The 26,492-nt window shown below is 43.0% G+C and overlaps 1 protein-coding gene across 1 annotated transcript; it reads right to left on the reverse strand.

Annotated features, from left to right (window-relative positions):
- Nucleotides 1-427: 427 nt before the first annotated feature.
- Nucleotides 428-25,446, reverse strand: LOC144501900 (transmembrane and immunoglobulin domain-containing protein 1-like). The gene is made up of 6 exons (XM_078225936.1): nt 25,179-25,446; nt 20,468-20,746; nt 15,557-15,838; nt 13,884-13,987; nt 3,743-3,802; nt 428-3,656 (listed from the first exon to the last, which is right to left on the reverse strand). The coding sequence occupies exons 1-5, from the start codon at nt 25,255-25,257 to the stop codon at nt 3,755-3,757; spliced, it is 792 nt and encodes a 263-aa protein (XP_078082062.1). The 5' UTR covers nt 25,258-25,446; the 3' UTR covers nt 428-3,656; nt 3,743-3,754.
- Between the last annotated feature and the right edge of the window lie 1,046 nt (nt 25,447-26,492).

Here is a 26,492-nt window from a genome sequence, read left to right on the forward strand (position 1 = left end):
CGTCTGGCTCTATGTGACTTCAGACACATAACAAGAATGGTTAGCACTGCTTCCTCACAGCGCCAGGGACCCGGGTTCAATTCCGGTCTCAGGTGACTGTCTGTGTGGAGTTTGCACGTTCTCCCCGTGTCTGCGTGGGTTTCCTCCAGGTGCTCCGGTTTCCTCCCACAGTCCAAAGATGTGCAGGTTTGGTGGATTAACATGCTAATTGACCCTTAGTATCAGTGGAATTAGAATGGTAAATACGTGGGGACATGGGGATAGGGCTTGGGTGGGATTGTTGTCGGTTCAGGCTCGATGGGCCGACTGACCTCCTTCTGCATTGTAGGGATTCTATGATTCTTAACAGTTCTCTGAAATAGCCCAGCAAGCACCCAGTTTGTGGTCTGAGTCAATTATTACTCCTAAAAGGAAGTCAAGGTCACAAACATTTTAAAGCAATTTATTAAGAAGCAACAATTTTGATATGATACATAAGCTTGTAAAACCATTGACAGAAAACCACATGACCGATAACAGGTGAGAATGATTTACTGGTCCCAGATCAGATGAAGGGAATGGATGAAGCAGCGAGTGTTGAACTCTGTAGCTGCATGCTCTAGCAGTCTGCCAGGCTCTTAGACCTTTTGGATTAATCACGGTGTTAGGGCAAAGTCAATGTGAATCCACCATAGAAAGCTTTCCCTTGTCTGATGTACCTCATCCTTCCCAAATGCCCATATTTCCATGCAGCTGCTAGGTGTCCCATGCCAATCTCTCTTTGAATGACATGTTTCTATCCAATTTTGCAGTAAGTAAGGGACAGATACTGAAGTATACCCTTCCTATTGCAGACCCACAGCCCAGGAAAACATGGACTTCCAGAAGACAGTTGATAAGGTGCAGCACAAAAAGTTAACACAAGTTAAGATCCCACAGAGTTGGGAGTAATATATTAGCTTGGATTGAGGATTGACTAACCAACAGAAAGTAGGGAGTGGGAGGTAAATGGGTCTTTTTCTGGTTGGCCAACATTGCCACAGGATTTGATCCTCAGGCCCCAACTATTTACAATCTATATTAATGACTTGGATGCAGGGATAGAATTTCCTATAGCTAAGTTGCCGATGACACTAAAATAGGCAGGAAAGCAATGTGCAATGAGGAAATAAGAGATTTACAAATGGATATGGATAGATTAGGTAAGTGGGCCAAAATTTGGCAGATGGAATTTAACATGGATAAATGTGAGGTTATCCATTTTGGTTGGAGGAATAAAAAGGCAACTTCTTGTCTAAATGGAGAGAAATTTCAAAATGCGTCAGTGCAGAGGGATCTGGGTGTCCTTGTGCATGAATTGCAGAAAGGTAATATGCAGGTGCATCAGGTAATAAGGAAGGCAACTGGAATTTTGGCATTCATTGCTAACGAAATGGAATATAAAAGTTAGGGAGGTGCTGTTGCATTTGCAGGCGGCATCAGTGAGACTGCATCTGGAGTTCTGCGGACAGTTTTGCTTGAGGAAGGACATTAGATATTAGAGGCGGTTCAGAGAAGGTTCCCTAGATTAATTCCAAGGATGAATGAAGAGAGATTGAGCAATTTAGGCTGATACTTGCTGGAGGTTAGAAGAATGAGAGAAGATCTAACTGAGGTATATCAGACGAGGGTAAACGTAAAGTGGATGTTTCCCCTTGTTGGACATTCTAGAATGAGAGGCCATAGCTTTAGGCTAAGGGGTGGGAGATTTAAAACAGAAATGAGGAGGAACTACTTCACTCAAAGGATCATGAATCTGTGGAATTCTCTACCCCAGAGTGCAGTGGACGCCGGAGCACTAAACAAATTTAAGGAGGAGATAGATAGGCTTTTAATTAGTAGCGGGATGAAGAGTTATGGGGAACGGGCAGGAAAATGGAGATGAGACGAGATCAGCCATGACTGTATGAATGCTGGAGTAGGCTCCAGGAGCTGAATTGCCGACTCCTGTCTCTAGTTCTTATGTTCTTATTATCCCTTTGTAAGAATATCTTGTTAGCTCCACTAGATAGTTTTTAGATAAATGGGCATGAGGCCCCAAGACTCACCTGTGCCTCCGCCCCTCCTCAATCTGAGGCCTTAGGTGGCTGTAGTACTGGTAGCAGCCACCTTCTCCCTGGTGGAGCTGCTGACCTAGCAACTATCGTGGGTGGGACTTTTGCCTCCAGGATCAAGGGCCTTTGCTGGCCTAACAAGTGCCTGAGTGGCACAAGATGCAACAGAATTTCCTGAAAAGAGGCAACATGGTGGGGTCCCAATGGATTTGCAGATGGGGGCAAAGACCCCCTTCATTGCCACAATATTCTACCAGCATTTCTGTGCAGCATAGAAAAGAGTTGAATGATTTGATTCCCGATGGAAGAAGGTGGAAGAGAGTATGTTTGGGGTGTGTGGGTCCTTGATTGTGCTGGCAGGGTGGAGTGTAGACTGAGTCAATGGATGGGAGGTTGGTTTGCCTGATGGATTGGGTTTCGTTTGCAACCCTTTGTAGTTCCTTGCAGTCTTGGTCAGAGCAGGAGACATACCAAGCTTTGATACATCTAGAAAAGATGCTTTCTATGGTGCATCTGTAAAAATTGGTGAGAGTCCTAGCGGACATATTGTATTTCTTTAGCCTCTTCAGAAAGTAGAGGCGCTGGTGGGCTTTCTTAATTATAGCGTCGGCGCGTGGAATGACCACTTAACTTGCCTTTGGGGGTGTATGCAGAAGGAAGCAATATTGGCCAGGTGACCAAGAGAATTCCCATTCTTCCATTAGTGCCATAAAACCTTCAATGCCCATCTGATGAAGAAGACTGATTCTCAGTTTAACTAAGGTGTCACCCAAAGATTGGTACTTCCAATAATACAGTATGGCAGCCTAGGAGATGCACTAGGGATCCCGAAGAGGGGCTTAAACCTCCAACCTTCTACACCAGAAACCAGAATTCGACCACCTGGGCCAAACTGTCACACAAGCACATTGCAGAAGATTTTCCTAACTGGACATGAGAACAGTTAATCCGATCTTCATTACAAATATGAAGGAATCATATATTGACTTGAAGAAGTGCCCAATCTTCCCTGGACAAATGATCAATTTAAAGAGGTGTACAATACTTCACAAATTTCAAACAGCAAGTTAAATTTTTGTAAGTGTATTCTTGGCCTATTTTTAATACAGCTTTGAAAATATTATTAAAATATTTGACTTCATGTAAATGCACAAAACAGAAATAATTTTGATTAGCATTGAGTAAAAAAATCCAAAATCAAGTCAATGAGTTCAAATAAAAATCAGTGGAATTTCTGTTATGTTTACCAAAGAACGTCATTTAAAATAGTGAATTTTAAGAAAATGTCAGACTTTTAATTTATGTAGGAAATGCCATGGAGAAGTTTATAGACACATTTAATCTAATTAAATAATAAATTAATCTGTTAAATGACAATAATTAAAGGGGGAGAGAGGAAGTGAAATTTTACGTGCACAAAAGAATATTAGACAAAATTGGCATCAATATATCCCTTCCGATTCTGTTTTATACTTTAAAGATTTTCTTCACTACTTTTGTCTTTGTTCCTTCGACGTCCTGCAGGAAAAATAACTCTTGGATTAAATCTCCTTTGAGGGATTTGTGGGCTTCCAGCAGGCTACACTGTAATAAACGTGCAAAACATAATTAAAGCGCGTCCATAGCTTGTCTTTAATTAAATATGAAGTACAAAAGAAGATGATACTTACAGTCTCGTCTTCCTATTGAGTATCAGACTCAACATATGTGTCGGTTTTCTTTCTGCACAACTGAAAAAGGAATTCCATCAGGTGAAACTTTTCTGTGGATTGAGCAATATTTTGTCTAGTAAATGTTGCCTAAAGTGCCACAGAAAGATTCCCCAAACACTATGATGTGGGGATGCCGGCATTGGACTGGGGTGGGCACAGTAAGAGGTCTCACAACACCAGGTTAAAGTCCAACAGGTATATTTGGAATCACAAACTTTCGGAGCGCTGCTCCTTCCTCGGGTAAGCCTGATGAAGGACCAGTGTATCAAAAGCTCATGATTCCAAATAAACCTGTTGGACTTTAACCTGGTGTTGTAAGACTTCTTACTGTCTCCAAACACTAGGCAGTAATAGTTGGTTCAACAATATCATGCAAGCATGGCATTGTGGTTAGATTCTTGATTAACAAGGCGGTGAAAGGTTATCGGGGGACAGGCAGGAATATCGGGCGGTGGTGGCACAGTGGTTAGCACTGCTGCCTCACGACGCCAGGGACCGGGGTTCAATTTCAACCTTGGATGACTGATCGTGTGCAGTTTGCATGTCCTCCCTGAGCCTGCAGGTTTTCCTCCGGGTGCTCCGGTTTCCTCCCACACTGCAAAGATGTGCAGGTTAGGTTGATTGGCCAAGCTAAATTGCCCCATAATTTCAGGGGGAACTAGCAGAGTAAATATGTGGGGTTATGGGGATTAGTCCTGAGTGGGACTGTTAACGGTGCAGGTTCAATGGGCCGAATGGCCTCCTTCTGCAGTGTAGGAACTCTATGATTCTATTCTGTGATTCTAATGTGGGCTTGAGGTTGTTATATACTTAAAAAGGGTTGCATGGTTGCTTTAAAAGCTGGTCACATGATTTGATGGAAATGTCATTAGGGTGTGTGCTGAGGCTGCTGTTTTATTTTTAGTTTTATATTCTGTGCAGAGCAAAGAACAACTCTTCAATAAAATCTGGTTGTGTGGTTTGAATCGACGTATGCTAACCAAGTGCCTTCCTTTCTGTTAAAACCCACACACTAACCATTACAGAGGTTACAATCAGATCAGCTATGAAGTTATTGAACAGCAGAGCAAACTCAAAGGGCTGAGTGGCCAACTCCTACTCCTAATTCATGGGCAGGATTTTACGGCCTCGTTCAACCCGTGATTGGAAAATCCCGCCCGAGGTCTACGGACCTTCCCACTGTCCGCCTCTCACCCACTCCGATTCCCATGGTGAGCAGGGCGGTAGAATTCCAGTGCATAGGTTCAAAAGGTCCCATTTATCCTTTCAATAAAACATAGAAAGTAGAAGCAAGAGTAGCCCATTCGGCCCTTCAAGCCTGCTCAGCCATTCATTTTGATTATCTCTGATCATCAAACTCAATACTCTTTCCCCCATATCCCTTGATCCCTTTAGCCCCAAGAGCTATATCTAATTTCTTCTTGAAATCACACAACGTTTTGGCCTCAACTACTTTCTGTGGGAGTGAATTTACCACTCACTGGGTGAAGAAATTTCTCTTCACTTCAGCCCTAAAAACTGTCCTCAAACTATTTTGGATTCCCCCATCATTGGGAACATTCTTTGTGAATCTACCCTGTCTAACCCTGTTAGAAGTTTATAAGTTTCTATGAGATCCCCTCTCACTCTTCTAAACTCCAGCAAATATAATCCTAACACAAGGCTCGCTTTCTATTAAAGTTGGGGATTGTTTGCGCAGTTTCCACATTTTCCAACATTGGAAGTAACAGGGACAACATGAACAGGCAGGATTTTAGAGAACAGTTCTGACACTACCAGAGAGGGATACAATTCCTCTTTCAGTAAAAACAATCCTGAGATTTCTCAGTAATTAACAGCCCATTAAATTGCACAAACCTATGTTCTAAAGCAGTGGTTCCCAAAGTATGCAGTGCGCCACACTGGTGCGGCGAGAGAGGATGGCAAGTGTGGCGGGAAGATTCAAGGACAATCAATGAAACATTTAAACATGGTTTAAACAAGCATTGTTTTATACTTTCTGGATGTCCCATGATCATATTATGAAGTAGTTGTGTTCTATGTTATGAATCAAGCACGGCTAGGAGTTGTTTTTTTTTGTTTTTGAATGTATTTCTTATCAATAAAAAATTCGGTGTGGCGCGAGCAAATTTTTATTCCGAAAGTGCGGCCCAGTGAAAAAAGTTTGGGAACCACTGATCTAAAGCGTTCAAGTTCTGAGGGTATGATTTTAATATCTAGAAATATAAAATCAGATTCACTTATTTTCCATTAGAACACAAATTTTCTTTCCATCCATTTCCTGTTGGATGTTCAGGGAAGGAAGGACTTTAGTCTCAATCTTCTTTTATGATTGCAATAAAAGCATTTTATTTCAACAGCTTTCAGCAGAATACGAGGGAAATTTTGGCTGTGAGCTAATCTTGATGTTAGTTACATTTAATTAAAGAAGTGTATAATTAAGCAACTCTAGCCTGAGGTTCATGAACCTTCAGTGCATTGCCCAGTACAGTGCATATCCCTAGTGGTGGGAGTGCACACATACTTTCCACCATCCTTAACAAAGTAAGGTGTCAAGTAGGAGCCTTTAATTCTATGTAGCTTCAGTATGTAATAGTAAAATTGTGGGCGGAATTTTACTGGCACATCTGCCTGAGGTTTGTACGATCCTGCCCGAGGCCAAAGGAGAATGCCGTATTCCGAACTTCACCCCCCATCCCCCCACCACCCCCCCCATCCCCCCACCACCCCCCCTCCCCCCACCACCCCCCCCATCCCCTCACCAACCCCCCTCCCCACCCCCCCTTCCCACCACCCCCCCACCCCCCTTCCCACCACCCCCCTCCCCACCCCCCCACCCCCCCCACCCACCCCCCCCACCCGCCCCCCCCCCCCACCCCCCCCCCACCCCCCCACCCCCACCCCCCCACCCCCACCCCCACCCCCCCACCCCCACCCCCACCCCCCCACCCCCACCCCCACCCCCCCACCCCCACCCCCCCACCCCCACCCCCCCCCCCCCACCCCCACCCCCCCAACCCCCCCCCCAACCCCCCACCCCCCCCCCCCACCCCCCACCCCCCCCCACCCCCCACCCCCCACCCCCCACCCCCGGAATCGGGGCGGGCGTGCCAGTAATATTTTGGCCTGTGTGTTTGAATTCTCGTATCTTTCCTGAAATTAATTAATGGGGGGGGGGTGATGGCCTAGTGATGTTATCGCCAGACTATTAATCCAGAAACTCATCTAAAGTTCTGGTGGCCCAGGTTCAAATCCCGCCATGGCAGCTGGTGGAATTTGAATTCAATAAAATTCAATTAAGAATCTACTGATGGCCATGAAACCATTGTTGATTTCTGAAATTAACTAATGGGGGAGGCGATAGCCTAGTGGTATTATCACTAAACTATTCGTCCAGAAACTCAGCCAATGTTCTGGGGACCCGGGTTTGAATCCCTGTGCAGCAGGTGGTGGAATTTGAATTCAACAAAAAATATCTGGAATTAAGAATCTACTGATGACCATGAAACCATTGTTGCTTGTTGGGAAAAATCCATCTGGTTCACTAATGTCCATTGGGGAAGGAAATCTGCCATCCTTAGCTGGTCTGGCCTACATGTGACTCCAAAACCACAGCAATGTGGCTGACTCTCAACTGCCCTCAGGCCAATAGGGATGGGCAATAAATGCTGGCCTGCCAGCAATGCCCATGTCCCATGAACGAAAAAAAAATGAAGTGCATAGCTCAGAGAGCTTTTTTGTTCACTGATGTTGCTGAATCTGTCTTCAACCTGACATACTAAATTAAGTGACCTCTCTTCTTCACCCAGAAGTATTCCTTCACTTGTTTTATGTTGAGAGTTTTATGCCACCGTTCCAACTTATAGCTGATGAACCACTGAATTACAGGCTCTTAATTGACAAAGAACAAAGAACAGCACAGCACAGGAACAGGCCCTTTGGCCCACCAAGCCTGTGCCGATCATGATGTCCTATCTAGACCAACCACCTGTATCCTTCTATTCCCCACCTGTTCATGTGCCTACTCAGATCAGTCTTAGTTAGGGTTAGGGTTTTGAAAGATAACCACCTTGACAAATGCTGAAACTTGTGGCAAGAGCAGGAACAGTGTTAAGTTTCAACTACCCACCCGTAGCAATAAAATAATGGATAAAGTTCATTCCAATTGATAGTTTCAAATGCTCTGCACCTCTTACTGTTTGAACCACTTTGGTTCATTATACATCAGGGCTGGGGTATGTCCCTCAAATACATTTAAGAGAGAAATTTGTTCCTTCTTCAGCTTTGCCATTTGAAATCCCAAAATGATTTTCCCACCTTTATACCTACAGTGCAGGCAGAGGCCATTCGGCCCATCAGGTCTGCACCGACTCTCTGCCAGAGCATCACACCGAAGCCCTATCCCCAAAACCCAACGTATTTACCCGTGTCTGCGTGGGTTTCCTCCGGGTGCTCCGTTTTCCTCCCACAGTTTGAAAGATGTGCTGGTTAGGTGCATTGACCTGAACAGGCACCGGAGTGTGGCGACTGGGGAAATTTCACAGTAACTCCATTGCCGTGTTAATGTAAGCCTACTTGTGACTAATAAAATAAATTTGAACTTAACTTTGCTAATTCCGCTAACCTATACAGCTTGGGACACTGAGGCGGCAATTTTATATGAACAATCCACCTAACCTGCACATCTTTGGAGTGTGGGAGAAAACCGGAGCACCCGGAGAAAACCCACACAGACACGGGGAGAATGTGCAAATACCACACAGAGTCACCCGAGGCTGGATTCGAGCTCAGGTCTCTGGTGCTGTGAGGGAGCAATGCTAACCATTGTGCCACTGTTGACACCATAACAAATGGTTCCATCTTGGTGAGGACAAAACCACCCACGACCAGTGCTCCAAAATAAAAATGGTTACATTTATAAGTAAAACATGAAAATACATCTCTTATAATCATCTTTTAGATATTAAAATCCACCCACGGTACTGATAAATGAAGAAGGTTTGAGAAGCTGATGGTATTTGGAACTGCAGGATCAGAATGTGCTTTATTGCTATGTGTTACACGAAACAACCACACTGGCCTTTAATGTATCTAACATTTCCCCAACAGTCACTGTGATCACTTTAATTCTTGTCATTAAAAAAATGTACAATAACATTGCAGCCAAGGCAAATGATAGTTTTCAATAGTATGTAAACCACACCTCAGGTCTGAAGGTCATACAACCTATTGTAATGGTTGAAAGTTATTGTAATGGTTGAAAGTTATTGTAATGGTTGAAAGTTTTTGAGGAAGAGAAGGTGTTACAGGCTAATAGGCTGGAGGAAATAGATGTTCGGAGGGAGGATGTCCTGGCAGTTTTGAATAAACTGAAGGTCGATAAGTCCCCTGGGCCTGATGAAATGTATCCTAGGATTCTTTGGGAGGCAAGGGATGAGATAGCAGAGCCTTTGGCTTTGATCTTTGGGTCCTCGCTGTCCACGGGGATGGTGCCAGAGGACTGGAGAATGGCGAATGTTGTTCCTCTGTTTAAGAAAGGGAATAGAAATGACCCTGGTAATTATAGACTGGTTAGTCTTACTTCGGTGGTTGGTAAATTGATGGAAAAGGTCCTTAGAGATGGGATTTACGACCATTTAGAAAGATGCGGATTAATCCGGGATAGTCAGCACGGATTCGTGAAGGGCAAGTCGTGCCTCACAAATTTGATTGAATTTTTTGAGGAGGTAACTAAGTGTGTTGATGAAGGTAGGGCAGTTGATGTCATATACATGGATTTTAGTAAGGCGTTTGATAAGGTCCCCCATGGTCGGCTTATGATGAAAGTGAGGAGGTGTGGGATAGAGGGAAAGTTGGCCGATTGGATAGGTAACTGGCTGTCTGATCGAAGACAGAGAGTGGTGGTGGATGGAAAATTTTCGGATTGGAGGCAGGTTGCTAGTGGAGTGCCGCAGGGATCAGTGCTTGGTCCTCTGCTCTTTGTGATTTTTATTAATGACTTAGAGGAGGGGGCTGAAGGGTGGATCAGTAAATTTGCTGATGACACCAAGATTGGTGGAGTAGTGGATGAGGTGGAGGGCTGTTGTAGGCTGCAAAGAGACATAGATAGGATGCAAAGCTGGGCTGAAAAATGGCAAATGGAGTTTAACCCTGATAAATGTGAGGTGATTCATTTTGGTAGGACTAATTTAAATGTGGATTACAGGGTTAAAGGTAGGGTTCTGAAGACTGTGGAGGAACAGAGAGATCTTGGGGTCCATATCCACAGATCTCTAAAGGTTGCCACTCAAGTGGATAGAGCTGTGAAGAAGGCCTATAGTGTGTTAGCTTTTATTAACAGGGGGTTGGAGTTTAAGAGCTGTGGGGTTATGCTGCAACTGTACAGGACCTTGGTGAGACCACATTTGGAATATTGTGTGCAGTTCTGGTCACCTCACTATAAGAAGGATGTGGAAGCGCTGGAAAGAGTGCAGAGGAGATTTACCAGGATGCTGCCTGGTTTGGAGGGTAGGTCTTATGAGGAAAGGTTGAGGGAGCTAGGGCTGTTCTCTCTGGAGCGGAGGAGGCTGAGGGGAGACTTAATAGAGGTTTATAAAATGATGAAGGGGATAGATAGAGTGAACGTTCAAAGACTATTTCCTCGGGTGGATGGAGCTATTACAAGGGGGCATAACTATAGGGTTCGTGGTGGGAGATACAGGAAGGATATCAGAGGTAGGTTCTTTACGCAGAGAGTGGTTGGGGTGTGGAATGGACTGCCTGCAGTGATAGTGGAGTCAGACACTTTAGGAACATTTAAGCGGTTATTGGATAGGCACATGGGGCACACCAAGATGATAGGGAGTGGGATAGCTTGATCTTGGTTTCAGATAAAGCTCGGCACAACATCGTGGGCCGAAGGGCCTGTTCTGTGCTGTACTGTTCTATCTATCTATCTATCTTATCCTGTTTTATTTCATAGTTTAATATAGGAATTGCTAGATAGGCAGCTTTATAACATTTTCATAGAATAGAGTCCCTACAGTGCAGAAGGAGGCCATTCAACCCATTGTGCCTGCACCGACAACAATCCCATTCGGCCCTATCCCCAGAACCCTATGTATTTACCTTGCTAGTCCCCCTGACACTAAGGGACAATTTAGCATGGCCAATCAACCTAACCCACACATCTTGTGGAAGTGTGGGAGGAAACTGGAGCACCCGGAGGAAACCAACGCAAACATGGGGAGAATGTGCAAACTCCACACAGGCAGTGACCCAAGGCCGGAATTGAACCCGGGTCCCTGGAGCTGTGAGGCAGCAGTGCTAACCACTGTGCCACCGTGTCACCCATTTTATAAATATATCTAATACTACCTGGAAGGACTACTTCTCTGAACTGAAGGAAGTATCCATCTTAACCTTTCAAAGAGAGCTGGGTGATTCTGACAAGGCAGATTCCTTAAAAACTATCACAAAAGACCTCCATAGCCCATTGGGGATTCAACTATCAGTGAAATGTGAAACACACTTCAACTGTGTTGACTTCCAGCTTAACTGCAGTGGTTTAGAGGGACTTTGAGTAACTGGTTCAGTAATTATCATATTGACCTCAGAGCTTGGGAGAAATTAACTGCTGTATACTGAATTTCCCAACAGCTGAAGAAAGTCAGACACTGCCAGGTCAAGTAGGTATTTGTTCTTTTTCCAGCCCTGCCTATGGGCCAGGAGAAACAAGAGTGCTTGCTCCCAGCCCCCCAAAGCAACCCTTCTGCTGCAACCTTTCCCTTGCATTGACCTTCCCTCAGGTTTAATGCCCTCCCCCACCCACCAACCCTGGCAACTACACCCTCCCTCTTTGCTACCTCATTCTGAATTGTTCCCCTCACCGATCTCCAACCTCAGATTGCCAGGAACAGTTCCTAGCAAATGCAACCCTCTCCAGCAAACTTTCCCAGCCAGCAGCCAGTCAGCCTTCACCGTGGCCAACAGCGGGTCAGGAAAGGAAGGAAAGAAGTTCTAACATGATGGTGCCATTAACTTCACCAGGGCCTTCCTTCCTGGCATTTTTGGGTTGCGTGTCAGGAAGAGCTATCAGATTGTCTTTCTGAATGCTATTTTGGTCGGCAGAGATTTTTAATTGGGCAGGATTCCTTTCTATTTTACCTTCCAATCTATACTCGGAAGCAGAGGGTCTAAATCAGGAAGGATAATGTAGTGTATAAATTTAGATTGAAACGCAGAAAGCAAAATAAAACAGATGGAAAGGAAGATGGGATTAAGAGAGAGATAAAAGAGTTAGAAAGATAAAGTCAAAAATAAACCCTCCAACATTGATTAAAATTTGAAGGCGTGAGACTACACACTTATAAAATTAAATTTTCAGTGCTGGAGCGAGGTGGTTTGGCCGTAATAATGAATGGTTACACCGTTAAAAATTTACGAACAGCTGAGCGTACCAGCCCTGATGTTTTCTGCCACACTTAATGAATAAGTACGGTCATTTAGTGCTCTTATGTATATTCCAAAGCCAAGTCCATCAGTGAGACACCATTCTAGTGCAGCCTGCGGTGGAGGAGGATGGCTTGGTTGACAAATTTTGGATTTATGGATTATAATGCCTTTTGCAAGTGCCGGACTGCTTGATTTACTCCATTATAATTGTGAGCACAGGTAACATTACCATTATTCTCAACACAAAATCCAGGCCAAAGTGGTTTATTGTATTTCTGAAAAAAGAGATATGCTGTCAAAGCTTTTCATTTTGTACTCATCAGGAAGGCTGGCAAAAATACCACAGTTAAGGGAGAAACAATTCATACTGCATGAGAAGAGAGTGCTGAATGATTGGCAAATGGCGTCATAGAGACTTACAACACAAATAGAGGCCCTTCAGCCCATCATGTCTGTGCACCTACCTATTCTAATCCATTTTTCCAGTATTTGGTCCATAGCAGTGAATTTCAGATTCCCACTGCTCTCTGGATGAAGAGGTTTTTCCTCAGATCCTCTCTAAATCTCCTGTCCTTCCCTTCAATCTATGCCCCTGGGTTATTGACCCCTCTTCTAAGAGGAGAAGTGCCTTCTTGTCTATCCTATCTATGTTCCTCATGATTTTGTAAACCTCAATTAGGAACCCCCCCTTCCCCCTACCTCCCCCACCCCCTCCCCCCACGGCCCCTCAGCCTTCTCTGCTGTAAAGAAAACAACCTCAGCCTAACCAGCCTCTCTTCATCGCTGAAACTCTCCAGCCCGCGCAACATCCTGGTGAATCCCTTCTACACCCTCACTCATGCAATCACATTCTTCCTATAGTGTGGCGACTAGAACTGCACACAATACTCTAGCTGTGGCCTAAAGAGTGTTTTATATCGCAGAGTCTGCACGTTCTCCCCGTGTCTGCGTGGGTTTCCTCCGGGTGCTCCGGTTTCCTCTCACATTCCGAAAGACGTGCTGGTTAGATGCATTGGCCGTGCTAAATTCTCCCTCAGTGTACCCGAACAGGTGCCGGAGTGTGGCGACTAGGGGATTTTCACAGTGCAGCGTTAATGTAAGCCTACTTGTGACACGAATAAAATAAAAAAAATAAAGATTTCTGATGACCCATCAGAGCTTACTTCACGTGTAAAAGCTGGTTTCAGTTCATGGGTAAATGCGTTTTTGTCTATTGAAGTGATCCTTTGTATTGGGCATGGGAAGAAAAGTAGAATCTTTTGAGGTATGATTTATGGACTATTTGCAGGTAGTAAAATAATAATAACTTGAGTCAGTTGTTCGTGATTTGAACAGTAGTCTCCCTGTGTCGGTTACAGATTTCTCTCCTTTTATCTGTGTCAAGCCATTTACCTGTATTACAGATCATTCATTCCTTTGTTGCCAGATGCACAAAAACAGTGCAACTTGTTCCAATTTTTCCTTCCTGCCTCTGGTGCTCTCCATTCAACACTTTCACCTCGATGCCATGGATAAGGCGGAGAATCCACTTTGTTGGGATTCCTCACCATTAATCTGGGTGCTACAACTTTATCTCAGAGTATTGACCACTGCACACTTGGGGGCTGCACTCGTCCAAGTGCTATTCAATTCCCGTTCTAAAAGTGTCCATTTCTCACGCACTCACCTGGATAATTTGTTTTCTCCGTGAAATGATCCCGAAAAGAGCGGTCAGCGCAACAACCACCAGCCCAGCCACGATTGGTTCAATTGGTAATTCATAAGGTTTACCTGCCAAGGAACATAATCGTGTTTTTCTAAGAGCAGCAGCAATTTAAAAAAAATGTAAATTACATATAGTTTTATGGATGGATGGACTGCCTCAAAGCACTTTACTGCAATGATATACTTTGGAAGTATCAGCACTACTGTAACATTGGAGCCAATTTGCATGTAGCAAGCTTCCACAAATAACTTTGTGATAATGACCAGTTTTTGTGACGTTGATTGAGGGACAAATATTGGCTAGGATTACTTCGCTTCTCGGCCTTTTAGCTAAGATCAAGTGTAGTATGGTCGGCAGCCCATGGTCGGCCGCACTTGGTTGAGGTCATTAGGTTACACTGAAGCTTCATATGTTTCATATGAAGCAATTTTTTAAAGCGGCATCTCGGCCTTTTGGCTAAGATGCAAATGAGCTCAAGTCTTGGAGGAGGCACCTCCCCCTTCTCCAATCAGCTTGGCTCATGTAGATCAGGCCCAGGACAGAGTGGTTTAGTCGCTCGCCCTGTCTTGTCAGCCTAGATCTGAAATGTCTCAACTTGTTGAGACTCTGAATTGGATATGATTTGATTGAATTGGAAAAGTATTTTTTAAAAATTGGCTAGGATTACTTTCTTGCTCTTATTCAAAATAGTGTTATGGGATCTATTACATTCGCCTAAGACAGGGTTTATCATCTTATCCGAATTATGGCACCTTTGACAATGCAGCATTCCCACTGTCTGTGTGGAGTCTGCACGTTCTCCCCCTGTCTGCGTGGGTTTTCTCTGGATGCTTCGGTTTCCTCCCACAGTCTGGGGTTGGGTGCATTGGTTAGGCGCTGGTTAGGTGCATTGGCCATGCTAATTTCTCCCTCAGTTTACCCGAACAGGTGCTAGAGTGTGGCGACTAGGGGATTTTCACATTAACATCATTGCAGTGTTAATGTAAGCCAGCTTGTGACACTAATAAATAAAATTAAAACCTCAGTACTATAGTGAAGAGTCAGACTAGATTTTTCTGCTCAAGTACTGGATTGGGAATCAAACACACAATCTTCAGACTCTGCTTCCAGTGAAGGTCAGCAACATCTTGTTCATTTTATAAACTGCAACTGCCAAGGGAGAGAAACTAGTAGTTTGCCATTAGAACAAATCATTATTTGTCTAGTTTATTTATTAGTGTCACAAGTAGGCTTACATTAACACTGCAATGAAGTCACTGTGAAAATCTCCTAGTCGCCACACTCCAGCGCCTATTCGGGTACACTGAAGGGGAATTTAGCATGGCCAATGCACCTAACTACTACGCCTTTCAGACTGTGGGAGGAAACCGGAACACCTGGGAAGAAACACACGTAGACACAGGGAAGAATGTGCAGACTCTGCACAGACAGTGACCCAAGCCGGGAATTGAACCCAGGTCCCTAGTGATGTGAAGCAGCAGTGCTAACCACTGTGCCACCGTGCCGCCTATTTGGATTGGAAAAGAACTCAGTACAATGAATGCACACAAAAATGGAATATAGAGAAGGAAATATTATATTTGCTCATTTGAAGTTAGCTGTTCATCAAGGTTATGAGGTTTGTTCATTCTTACCTTTCACGTTCAGGTGGAAGGACAGATTGCTGCTTCCAAGTGTGGAATTTGCTATACAGGCGTACATCCCACTTTCCATCTTCTGTACCTTCCTAATAGATAGTCTAAAAACACCACTGTCCCAGTGCACGCTGTGTTGGCCGGCCATCTTCAAGATATTGTTATCTTTATACCAGATCATCACAGCTGGTGGATTCGACTTCACATTACATGTTAGCGCCACATCATTTCCTTCATATACCTCTATTTCCTTCTCACCATCCCTACTCAGAATGGGGATAACTGCAAAAATTCAAGCATAGAATACTACACATAATTATAAAGCTATTTAAATTGTTACTTTTATGTACTAACTGTAAACATGAACACATTAAAATTGCTATTCAAATATCTCACCGCAGATGTACTAAACTGCTTTTCTGAATGTTAAAGATGAAATGTTCACACTCTTCCGTAGAATCCTTACAGTGTAGCAGGAGACCATTCAACCCATCAAGTCTGCACCAATTCTCCAAATGAGCATCTTTCCCAAGCCCACCCCGCTGGCCCATCAACGCAACCCCACACGTTTACCATGGCTAATCCACCTAACCTACACATCTTTGGACTGTGGGAGAAAACCGGAGCACCCGGAGGACACCCATGCAGACACGGGGAGAATGTGCAAACATCACACAGACTGTCACCCAAGGCCAGAATCGAACCCATGTCGCTGGCCCTGTGAGGCAACAGTGCTAAATACTATGCCACCATGCCACCCTTTATTTTTAAGTTTATTTATTTATTGGTGTCACAAGTAGGCTTACATTAACACTGCAATGACGTTACTGTGAAAACCCCCTTGTCGCCACACTCCAGCACCCGTCCAGGTACACTGAGGGAGAATTTAGCAGGGCCAATGCACCTAACCAGCATGCCTTTCAGACTGTGGGAGGAAACCGGAGCACCCGGAGGAAACCCATGTAGACACGGGAAGGATGTGCAAACGTCATACAGACAGTCACCTAAGGCCAGAATCAAGCCCATGTTCCTGGCGCTGTGAGGCAGCAGTGCTAACCACTGTGCCACCATGCCACCCTTTCTAAGAAACATATTGGACATTCCATAGAAAGCAATAGTACATGGCCTTCAAGGTGCCTCAACACTATACCATGGGTGTTTTTTTTCAATCTCTCATTCGCTTTGCCAGCCTGAACAAATTTGCCAAACCAAAGAAATCTTGGACCATAAATATCTGTGGCCTAAATCATACCAAAATGAATAGATCATTTCATAACAGAGAGTAGGATTATCAAACAAACATTCAACAGCATTGGAGACAGTGCAGAGGAGATGTACTACCAATAAGGAGAGACTACAGCAATGAGGAAAGAAGAGAGAAACGAGGATTCTTCCACTGAGCACATTGAAGAGGGTGGGGAGGTTTAAAATGAGCATGCAAAATTAGGAAGAGCTTTGACAGAGTAAATAAGGAGAAACTATTACCACTAAAATGCGAGTCTTAACCTCAAACATAGCATAAGAACATAAGAACATTGGAACATAAGAAATAGGAGCAGGGGTAGGCCATCTAGCCCCTCGAGCCTGCCCCACCATTCAATAAGATCATGGCTGATCTGAAGTGGATCAGTTCCACTTACCCGCCTGATCCCTATAACCCCTAATTCCCTTACCGATCAGGAATCCATCTATCCGTGATTTAAACATATTCAACGAGGTAGCCTCCACCACTTCAGTGGGCAGAGAATTCCAGAGATTCACCACCCTCTGAGAGAAGAAGTTCCTCCTCAACTCTGTCCTAAACTGACCCCCCTTTATTTTGAGGCTGTGCCCTCTAGTTCTAGCTTCCTTTCTAAGTGGAAAGAATCTCTCCACCTCTACCCTATCCAGCCCCTTCATTATCTTATAGGTCTCTATAAGATCCCCCCTCAGCCTTCTAAATTCCAACGAGTACAAACCCAATCTGCTCAGTCTCTCCTCATAATCAACACGCCTCATCTCTGGTATCAACCTGGTGAACCTTCTCTGCACTCCCTCCAAGGCCAATATATCCTTCCGCAAATAAGGGGACCAATACTGCACACAGTATTCCAGCTGCGGCCTCACCAATGCCCTGTACAGATGCAGCAAGACATCTCTGCTTTTATATTCTATCCCCCTTGCGATATAGGCCAACATCCCATTTGCCTTCTTGATCACCTGTTGCACCTGCAGACTGGGTTTTTGCGTCTCATGCACAAGGACCCCCAGGTCCCTTTGCACAGCAGCATGTTGTAATTTCTTTCCATTTAGATAATAATCCAATTTGCTATTATTTCTTCCAAAGTGAATAACCTCGCATTTGTTAACGTTATACTCCAACTGCCAGATCCTCGCCCACTCACTCAGCCTGTCCAAATCTCTCTGCAGACCTTCTACGCCCTCCACACGAGGGCGTAGAGAAAATAGCGTTGAGAAAATTATCAAAATAACTGCAGGGAAATGAGTTTTTGTTAAATGCTATGGTCTGCAATGCACTATCTGAAAGAGCGGTGGAAGCAAAATGCCAGTAACTTCCAAAAGGCAATTGAAAATACGTTTGGAAGGAAAGAAATACAGGACTGTGGGAAAAGACCAAAGGAATGGAACTAATTGGATAGCTCATGAGCCAGCATAGCGCCCAGGTCCAAATGTATTTCTTCTCTTCTCTAAGATTTTATGAATCCATTTAGGTTGAGCTGCCATTAACTTCTTGTACATGGCCCAGTCACACCATTTGCTTCTCCTTCCTATTATAGAATGAATAGCATACATTTTTATTCCCAGTTGAATTCAAGAACATAGGGGTGAATTTTCCTGTTCCACCCACCATGGCAATCGTAGCAGGCGAGGGGCGGACCATGGAAAGGTCCATTGACCTCGGGTGGGATTTCCCGGTTTCGGGGTGAGAGCGGCCGGAAAATCCCGCCCAAAATGCTTCAACCAAAGTTTGCATTCTGTGCTTCCTGTAATGTGATGAGAAATTTACTGCGAACCTCTCTACCGGCTTTCTGATGTTCTCCACCATTTCTGGGATTTTGGTTGGTGTACTTTAATCACATGTAAGTGTTGGGAACATATAATCCATATATTTTCTGCCCGTACAATATTGCAGCAGAATATCCATAATGCTCCTGGCATCATGCCAATGACAAAGGAATTGGTGGCCATCTCTCTTTACCATCTTAAACCAGCAAAGCATCAATGCCAATGAGGGGGAATTAAAACAAAATTAAACTTTAACCTGCACAATTGATTCTAGAATGAGCAATTTCATAAGCTAACGCATTATTTTAAAACAGAATTTAATTTCAGAGCAATTCGTTTTGTCACTCTGAGTTAATTGCTGAGGTGCTTCAAAGGTTCTAGACTGTTGCTTGGGTCTATTGAGATGTTCCAAATTGGAAGAGCAGGCACCATCACACTGTGACCTACCATAGATATTTGCCTCCCACTTAGGATATGCAATATAGTTCAAGCTCTCGATAGGCCCCGGGGCCATGAAGTACTGCCATGACCAAAATTTTCTACTTCCCTCAAAAACTCTGGCCAAAATCTATCGGATGATGAAAGCTAATTTCTACTCATGGTCTTACGATTCCATAACTTATGATTAGCTCAAAATATCCTTAACTTCAACTGTCAGTACCCGAGCTGTTACTTTTTCTAGTGGTTTGAGAAAATATTCTCTTGATATTCTGCCTAGCAATTTCATTCAAGTCTTGAAAAACCTTTGGGTTATATTTTAAACAAAGAACAAACAAAGAACGAAGAAAAGTACAGCACAGGAACAAGACCTTTGGCCCTCCAAGCCTATGCCGATCATGATGCCCTAACTAAACTAAAAAAAACCTTCTGCCCTTACTCGGTCCCTATGCCTCTATTCCCTTCCTATTCATGTAGCCATCCAGATGCTTCTTAAATGTTGCTAATGTGCCTGCTTCCACCACCTCCTCTGACAGCACATTCCAGGCACCCACCACTCTCTGCGCGAAAAGCTTCCCCCGCACATCATCCTTAAACTTTCCCCCTCTAACTTTGAAACCTGTGCCCCCTTGTAATTGACACTTCCACTCTGGGAAAAAGCCTCTGACTATTCATCCTGACTATGCCTCTCATAATTTTGGAGATCTCTATCAGGTCTCCCCTCAGCCTCCACCTTTCTCCTCTTCCCCTCCCAGCCCTCTTTGCAATAAGAGCACATTTTACTTGTCTTTCACAGCTAAGACCAGGCCTCATTCTTGTAGGCTATTTTTGTACCTTGCCAATCTCAGTTTTTAATATTAGTCACCAAAAGTGTCTTCCAGTCTGATCCTGCTATTATGTACATGATGTCAATATTATTTCATTAAAATTTCAATCTATTGATCCACTGATTTATCATGATATTGGAATTATGTTGACAACTGCTGTCTTCTAATGCAATAGCACTAACTGTAACAACATTTAGTCAACTCCAAATCTTTCCTTGCTGCATGCTATTTGATCATAGAATCCCTACAGTGCAAAAGGAGGCCATTCAGCCCATCGAGCCTACACCAACAACAATCCCACCCGGGCCCTATCCCCATAACTCCACATATTTACCCTGCTAGTCCCACTAACACTCAGGGGCAATTTAGCATGGCCAATCGAGCTAACCCGCACATCTTTGGAGTGTGGGAGGAAACCGGAGCACCCGGAGGAAACCCACGCAGACATGGGGAGAACATGCAAACTCCGTGGCATACTTTAATGACATACTTCATTTTGTCATTAAATTCACTGCTAACTAATACTGTGACTGGGTGAAAACTGGAAACTTTTTGATTTCTTCATTGGTGGTATCTCTTTCCCCAGTAAGTTCCTTTTAACAATCTTGTTTTTTTCAGCTAAGATCAGTAGGTTACTCACATCTGATGTCCAAGTGCACAGTTGTATTAATGTTATCATTTTTATTTAAACGGCAACTGAAGGTAGCATCATCGTCATTTTCTGTAATTGGATCAACACAGACAGTGCTAATATTAACCCGATTCATAGCCTTCAAGTTAATTACTCTGTCTCCACGAAGCCAGACTAACTCTTCATCCCAGGTGTTGTTGACTGCTGTGCATGTTAACGAAAGAGAATCTGAGAGATTCTTGATGATTCTGTAGTTAGTTGTGATACCATTGATAGCAAGACTTACACCTGGATGAGGAAGAATAGCATTACTTTGCATGCATCTAACAAGAGGATTCAACTTAGGAAATAATAAGCACAATATTTGCATTGTAAAATCCAAACTGTTTTTTTATTCATTTGTGGGACATGGGCGTCGCTGGCTGCCCAGCATTTATTGCCCATCCCTAGTTGCCCGAGGGCAGTTGAGAATCAACCACATTGCAATGGCTCGGGAGTCATATGTAGGCCAGACCAGGTAAGGATGGCAGATTTCCTTCCCTAATAGTAATTAGTGAACCAGATGAGTTTTTTCTGACAGTCATCAATAGATTATTAACTCCAAATATTTTTTAATTGAATTCAAATTCAACAATTGTGTGGTGAGATTTGAACCCTGGTCACCAGAACATTAGCTGAGTTTCTGGATTAATAGTCTCGTGATAATACCACTAGGCCATCGCCTTCCCTCCAGAGGTGAATAAAGTGATTACAGAATAAGATTTCTATCACATGAAAATGCTATGAAAATCTACATTTTTACGACAGGACAAAAGAATGTTGTTACTTTGAAAGCTCAAATCAAACAGCCTATCTTAAAAAGGAAAAGCATCTACCCGGTTGTTTTTATTTATTCTTTTACAGATTGTGGATGTTGCTAGGCCAGCATTTATTGCCTATCCCTAATTTCCTTTCGAGAGCATGGTGGTGAGCTGCCTTCTTGAACCATTGCAGTCCTGCTGTTGTAGGTGCACCCACAGTGCTGTTAGGAAGGGAGTTCCAGGATTTTGACCTAGTGACAGTAAAGGAACAGGGATATAGTTCCAAATCAGAATGGCGTGTGGCTTGAAGGGGAATTTGCAGGTGGTGATGTTTCCATGCATTTGCTGCCCTTGTCTTACTAGGTGGCTGAAGCTGTGGGTTTGGAAAGTGTTGTTAAAGAAGCCTTAGGGAGTTATTGCAGTGCATTTTGTAGATGGTACACACTGCTGCCACTGTGAATTGATGGTGGAGGGAGTGAATGCTTAATGTGGCGGATGGGGGGTGTCAAGTGGCTTGGATGGCATTGAACTTTTTGAGTGTTGTTGGAGCTGCACTCATCTAGGCAGGTGGAGAGTATCCCATAGCACTCCTGACTTGTGCCTTTTAGATAGTGAACAAGCTTTGGTGAGTCAGGAGGTGTGTTATTATGCCCAGCCTCAGACCTGCTCTTGTAGTTACAGTATTTAGAGGTGGTCTGGTAACACTCAGGCTATCAGAAGTGGGACAATTCACCAATTATATTGCATTGAATGTCAAGGAAAGGGTGTTACATTCTCCCTTGGTGGAGATCACTGACTGGCACTTGTGTGGCACAAATGTCACTTGCCACTCATCAGCCCAAGACTAAATGTTGTCCAAGTCTGGTAGCATATGGCAACAGACTGCTTCAGTATCTGAGTAATTGTGAATGATACTGAACATTGTGCAATTGTCAGTGAACATTCCATTTCTGACTTTATGATGGAGGGAAGGCTAGTTCTAGAGCAGAAGTCTAATGATGTATCTATAAATCTTACGGTATAATGTTTAATCTGCTCATCAATTTCCTTTAGATGTGAGACTGAAGTGAAGAGTTTGTGGCTCCACTAACTTAATGCTTTTTATCGAATAGCTCACAGACAGCAGGTGAACAAGACATGTAGTTGGTTTTGGACAGCACAGGGAGGTTTTTGAATTACTTCTCCACTTAATTATCGAAAAAATATACCTAATGCGGCACAGCTATTTTGAATGATGCAAACAAAAAAAATCAGGAAGAAGGAAATGAGATTTTTTAAAAACTAATTTAAAATGTCAATAAACTGGAATGGAGTATGACTACCAAGTTTCAGAATTTGTCTACAAATTGCATTGCGAAAACCAGTCAAATTCAGTTTTTGAAACATCAGTACAAGTATAGGCCATTCAACCCCTCAAGCCTGTTCTATCGTTCAGGTAGATCATGACTAATCGGTAACTCAACTCCATTTAGCTACTGTTTATCGATATCCATCAGTTCCATTATGTAATAAAATCAGTCTTAATCATTTCATTTGCTCACGGCATTCACAGTCTTTCGGAGGAAGGAATTCTAGATTCCTGTTAACAATTGAGTGAATATAGGTTTGCTGATTTCATTCTTGAATGGTTAGGTCTAATCCTTCATTGAAAAGTTCTGCATCCAGATCTTAAGTTTGACAAATGTGATGCCTGTCAATTTATTTCCACAAAGCATCGTTTCATAGAACATAGAAACATAGAAAAAATACAGCACAAACAGGCCCTTCGGCCCACAAGTTGCGCCAGTCATGTCCCTACCTACCTAGGCTTATATATAGGCTTACCTATAACCCTCAATCCTATTAAGTCCCATGTACTCATCCAGAAGTCTCTTAAACGACCCTATCGAGTTTGCCTCCACCACCACTGATGGCAGCCGATTCATGAGGGGCACAGATTGATATTATACATCAGAAAACCATGGAACATTAATACTCAGTCATTAATTTGCTTGACTGTTTAATTCGAGGGCAATAAAGCAGCTCACAAAGTTGGAGAAATTTCTTTACTCAAAGTCCGATAATTGTTTAGAATAATCATAGAAATCATGGAAACCCTACAGCACAGAAAGAGGCCATTCGGCCCGTCGAGTCTGCACCGACCACAATCCCACCCAGGCCCTCCTCCCATATCCCTACATATTTACCCACTAATCCCATCTCAGGACACTAAGGGCAATTTTAGCATGGCCAATCAACCTAACCCGCACAGCTTTGGACTGTGGGAGGAAACCGGAGCACCCAGAGGAAACCCATGCAGACACGAGGAGAATGTGCAAACTCCACACAGACAGTGACCCAAGCCGGGAATCAAACCCAGGTCCCTGGAGCTGTGAAGCAGCAGTGCTAACCACTGTGCTACCGTGCCGCCCAGTAGTTTAGTACAAGTTATAAGGTAAGGGAATGGAATCAAAAGCATTTGGGCATTCAAAATGAGGCTGGAGTCTGGCAGAGTAAGGGTGCTGGAAAGAAGATCTCCATGGAGTGAACTGACGGTTCCATCCTTGGATTTTTCATATATTCTTAGAAATGATTTGTTCTAGTCATTGTAAAAGCCATGGTTTTCCAGGTGTTTCTTCAACATTCTGTTTATATCATAAAAATATCAATGCTTTTGGGCACAAGTATGTTTGTGTTGCGAGTCACAGGGGAGGTGATGGCCTAGTGATATTATCGTTTGTCTATTAATCCACAAAATCAGCTAATGTTCTGGGGACCAGGGTTCGAATCCTGCCACGGCAGCTGGTGGAATTTGAATTCAATAAAAAAATCTGGAATTAAAAATCTACTGATGACCATGAAACCATTGTCAATTGTCAAAAAAACCCAACTGGTTCACTAATGTCCTTTAGGGAAGGAAATTTGCTGTCCTTACCTGGTCTGGCCTACATGTGACTCCAGAGCCACAGCAATGTGACTATCAACTGCCCTCTGAAATGGCCTAGCAAGCCACTCAGTTCAAGGGCAACTAGGGATGGGCAATAAATGCTGATCAGCCAGCGATGCCCAAGTCCCACGGATGAATAAAAAAAGAGTCTGTTAGCCAGAGATGTTTCTTAGCGATTAGCAACCTGATCAGAAATCATGCTCTTGCTGTCAGGTAGCATTGTTACATATAGATACAATATATAACATATAAGCAACTAACAATATCACTGTTCTTAATTGACTTTGCATAGAATCCCTACAGTGCAGAAGGAGGCTATTCGGCCCATCGAGTCTGCACCAATAACAATCCCACCCAGGCCCTATCCCATAACCCCACGTATTTACCTCACTAATCCCTCTAAACTACACATCCTGGGACACTAAGGGGCAATTTAGCATGGCCAATCAACCTAACCTGCACATCTTTGGACGGTGGGAGGAATCTAAGGCACCCTGGGAGAATGTGCAAGCTCTATATAGACAGTGACCCAAGCCGGGAATTGAACCCTGGTGCTAACCACCGTGCTGCCCTTTAAGAAAAAGCTTGGAGGAGAGGGATTGGTACAAATTCACATTTTCAAAAAACATCTTAAGTTAGCTCTTGATAAGTCATTGCATTACTGAAAGTATGTATTTATCAAGTGTAGACTCTTGAAAGCTGACTTTGTTGACTTTTTACAACCTAAATAGAGTTGGTGCACTCTTAACATATTTTCAAAGCAAAATTATTGCAATGAATTCTACTGAATGTGATATGACTATGGTACATTCATAGCTAATATTGAGTTTAACACTGACTATATTGAACAGTGATAGCAGTGATCCAAAATGTGATAAGCACCAAATGAACATACACTGAAATAAATAAAACATTTCACATGGTTGAATGAGGTTAGAGTATTTCCATAATGTGTTCTGGTCAATGAAAACAAATTAATATATAACATACATACCTGTGTATGCAGGAACAAAATGCAATGCCACAATAAAACTTAGCCCAAAAATTAGATTCTCAAGGATCCATGGAGCCATATTTCAGGGATAAATAAAAAATTAGTAAAATTCCAAAGAGCTTTTGTATTCCTGGTGGAATTCTGAAGAAAAACAAGGTTCCCGAAAAAAAGGTGAATCTCTGACGAATTACTTTAGTTGTCGAACTGACATTTTTTGCTGGCTTGCCTCAGCATACGTGCTGACCGAGAAATGTCTCAACAAAACTGTACGCTATGTCATGAGAAATAGCCTTAAACAGCTAGATCTGATGCTTTCATCTTCAAAGTTAATATCTAATCCTTTAACATAAATGTATCTTGATTGATTTTTATGGTACCAGTAAAGTAGATTTGAATTGCACAGTTTACATCTCCCCATTTTTGTTTTATAGTTTTTATAAGTGAGAGTCAGTAAAGATTAACAACTGAGCAAGGTCATGAAATTTACCCATAATCCGAATAACCAAGGTGTTCAGTATTACTGCAAGGACACAGTTACATTTATTTTGATGAGGTCAAATTGTCACTGAAAGAGATAACAATGACCAATCAATGAAATGTTGAAACTTTTATTTGTCTCAATATCTTCTGTTGTCTCCTTCCAACAAAATAACTTGAAACTTGTGCAGTCCTTTGGCTGACAGCAATTAACTGTGATGCATGTGGTTACCTTTGTAATTATGAGAAGTCAATTTAAGAAATGAATAAAATCTTGTGGACCCAGTTTACAGACAGAAATTGGACTCCTTATACATGATAACTAAAAAGAGTAGAGTCTCAGAACAAAAATTATAGATGTTTCAATCATATATTAAAGAATGTGGAATTAAATTGACTTTCATCAGATTGGTATGTACGAAGTTGATTAAAAGTCTTGAAGTGAGTATTATAAAAAGCTTGGGTTGAGGAACAGCTAATTTGCTCTTTGAGCCCACTTCTCTTGAAGGACAATTCCTAATTATTTAATCTAAAGAGGGACATAAATAACTACAAGTAAAGACCTCTAGAATTAAAAAAATCTACTATTAAAAAAAGGAACATACTTATACATTCCCACGTAAACAACTTAAAGTACAACTTGCATGAAACTGAAAAGGCTGTAGGTCCGAGACATTAAATGGTGTTTAATTTCCTGATGGGGGTGTGTAGACAAATCTCTTAACTCCCTAAATTCAACTCAGCCATCTTTTCACAAGCACTTTTCTCTAAATTATTGAACTGAAATAATAAGAATGTGAAATAGCACAAAATTTGATTTCAAAGAAGGAGCCGTCC

The sequence above is a fragment of the Mustelus asterias genome, chromosome 12, assembly GCF_964213995.1.
Source record: "Mustelus asterias chromosome 12, sMusAst1.hap1.1, whole genome shotgun sequence".
Classification (NCBI taxonomy): domain Eukaryota; kingdom Metazoa; phylum Chordata; class Chondrichthyes; order Carcharhiniformes; family Triakidae; genus Mustelus; species Mustelus asterias.

What these genes read in the sequence shown, in the direction of transcription:
- LOC144501900 (XM_078225936.1), bottom strand. Translation starts at nt 25,257, where the DNA reads ATGGCTCCATGGATCCTTGAGAATCTAATTTTTGGGCTAAGTTTTATT. An exon ending in CTTCCACCTGAACGTGAAAG is followed by an intron (nt 13,988 to 15,556) that starts GTAAGAATGAAC and finishes GTTCCTTGGCAG; the next exon opens with GTAAACCTTATGAATTACCA. An exon ending in GGAGAAAACAAATTATCCAG is followed by an intron (nt 3,803 to 13,883) that starts GTGAGTGCGTGA and finishes TTCCTTTTTCAG; the next exon opens with TTGTGCAGAAAGAAAACCGA.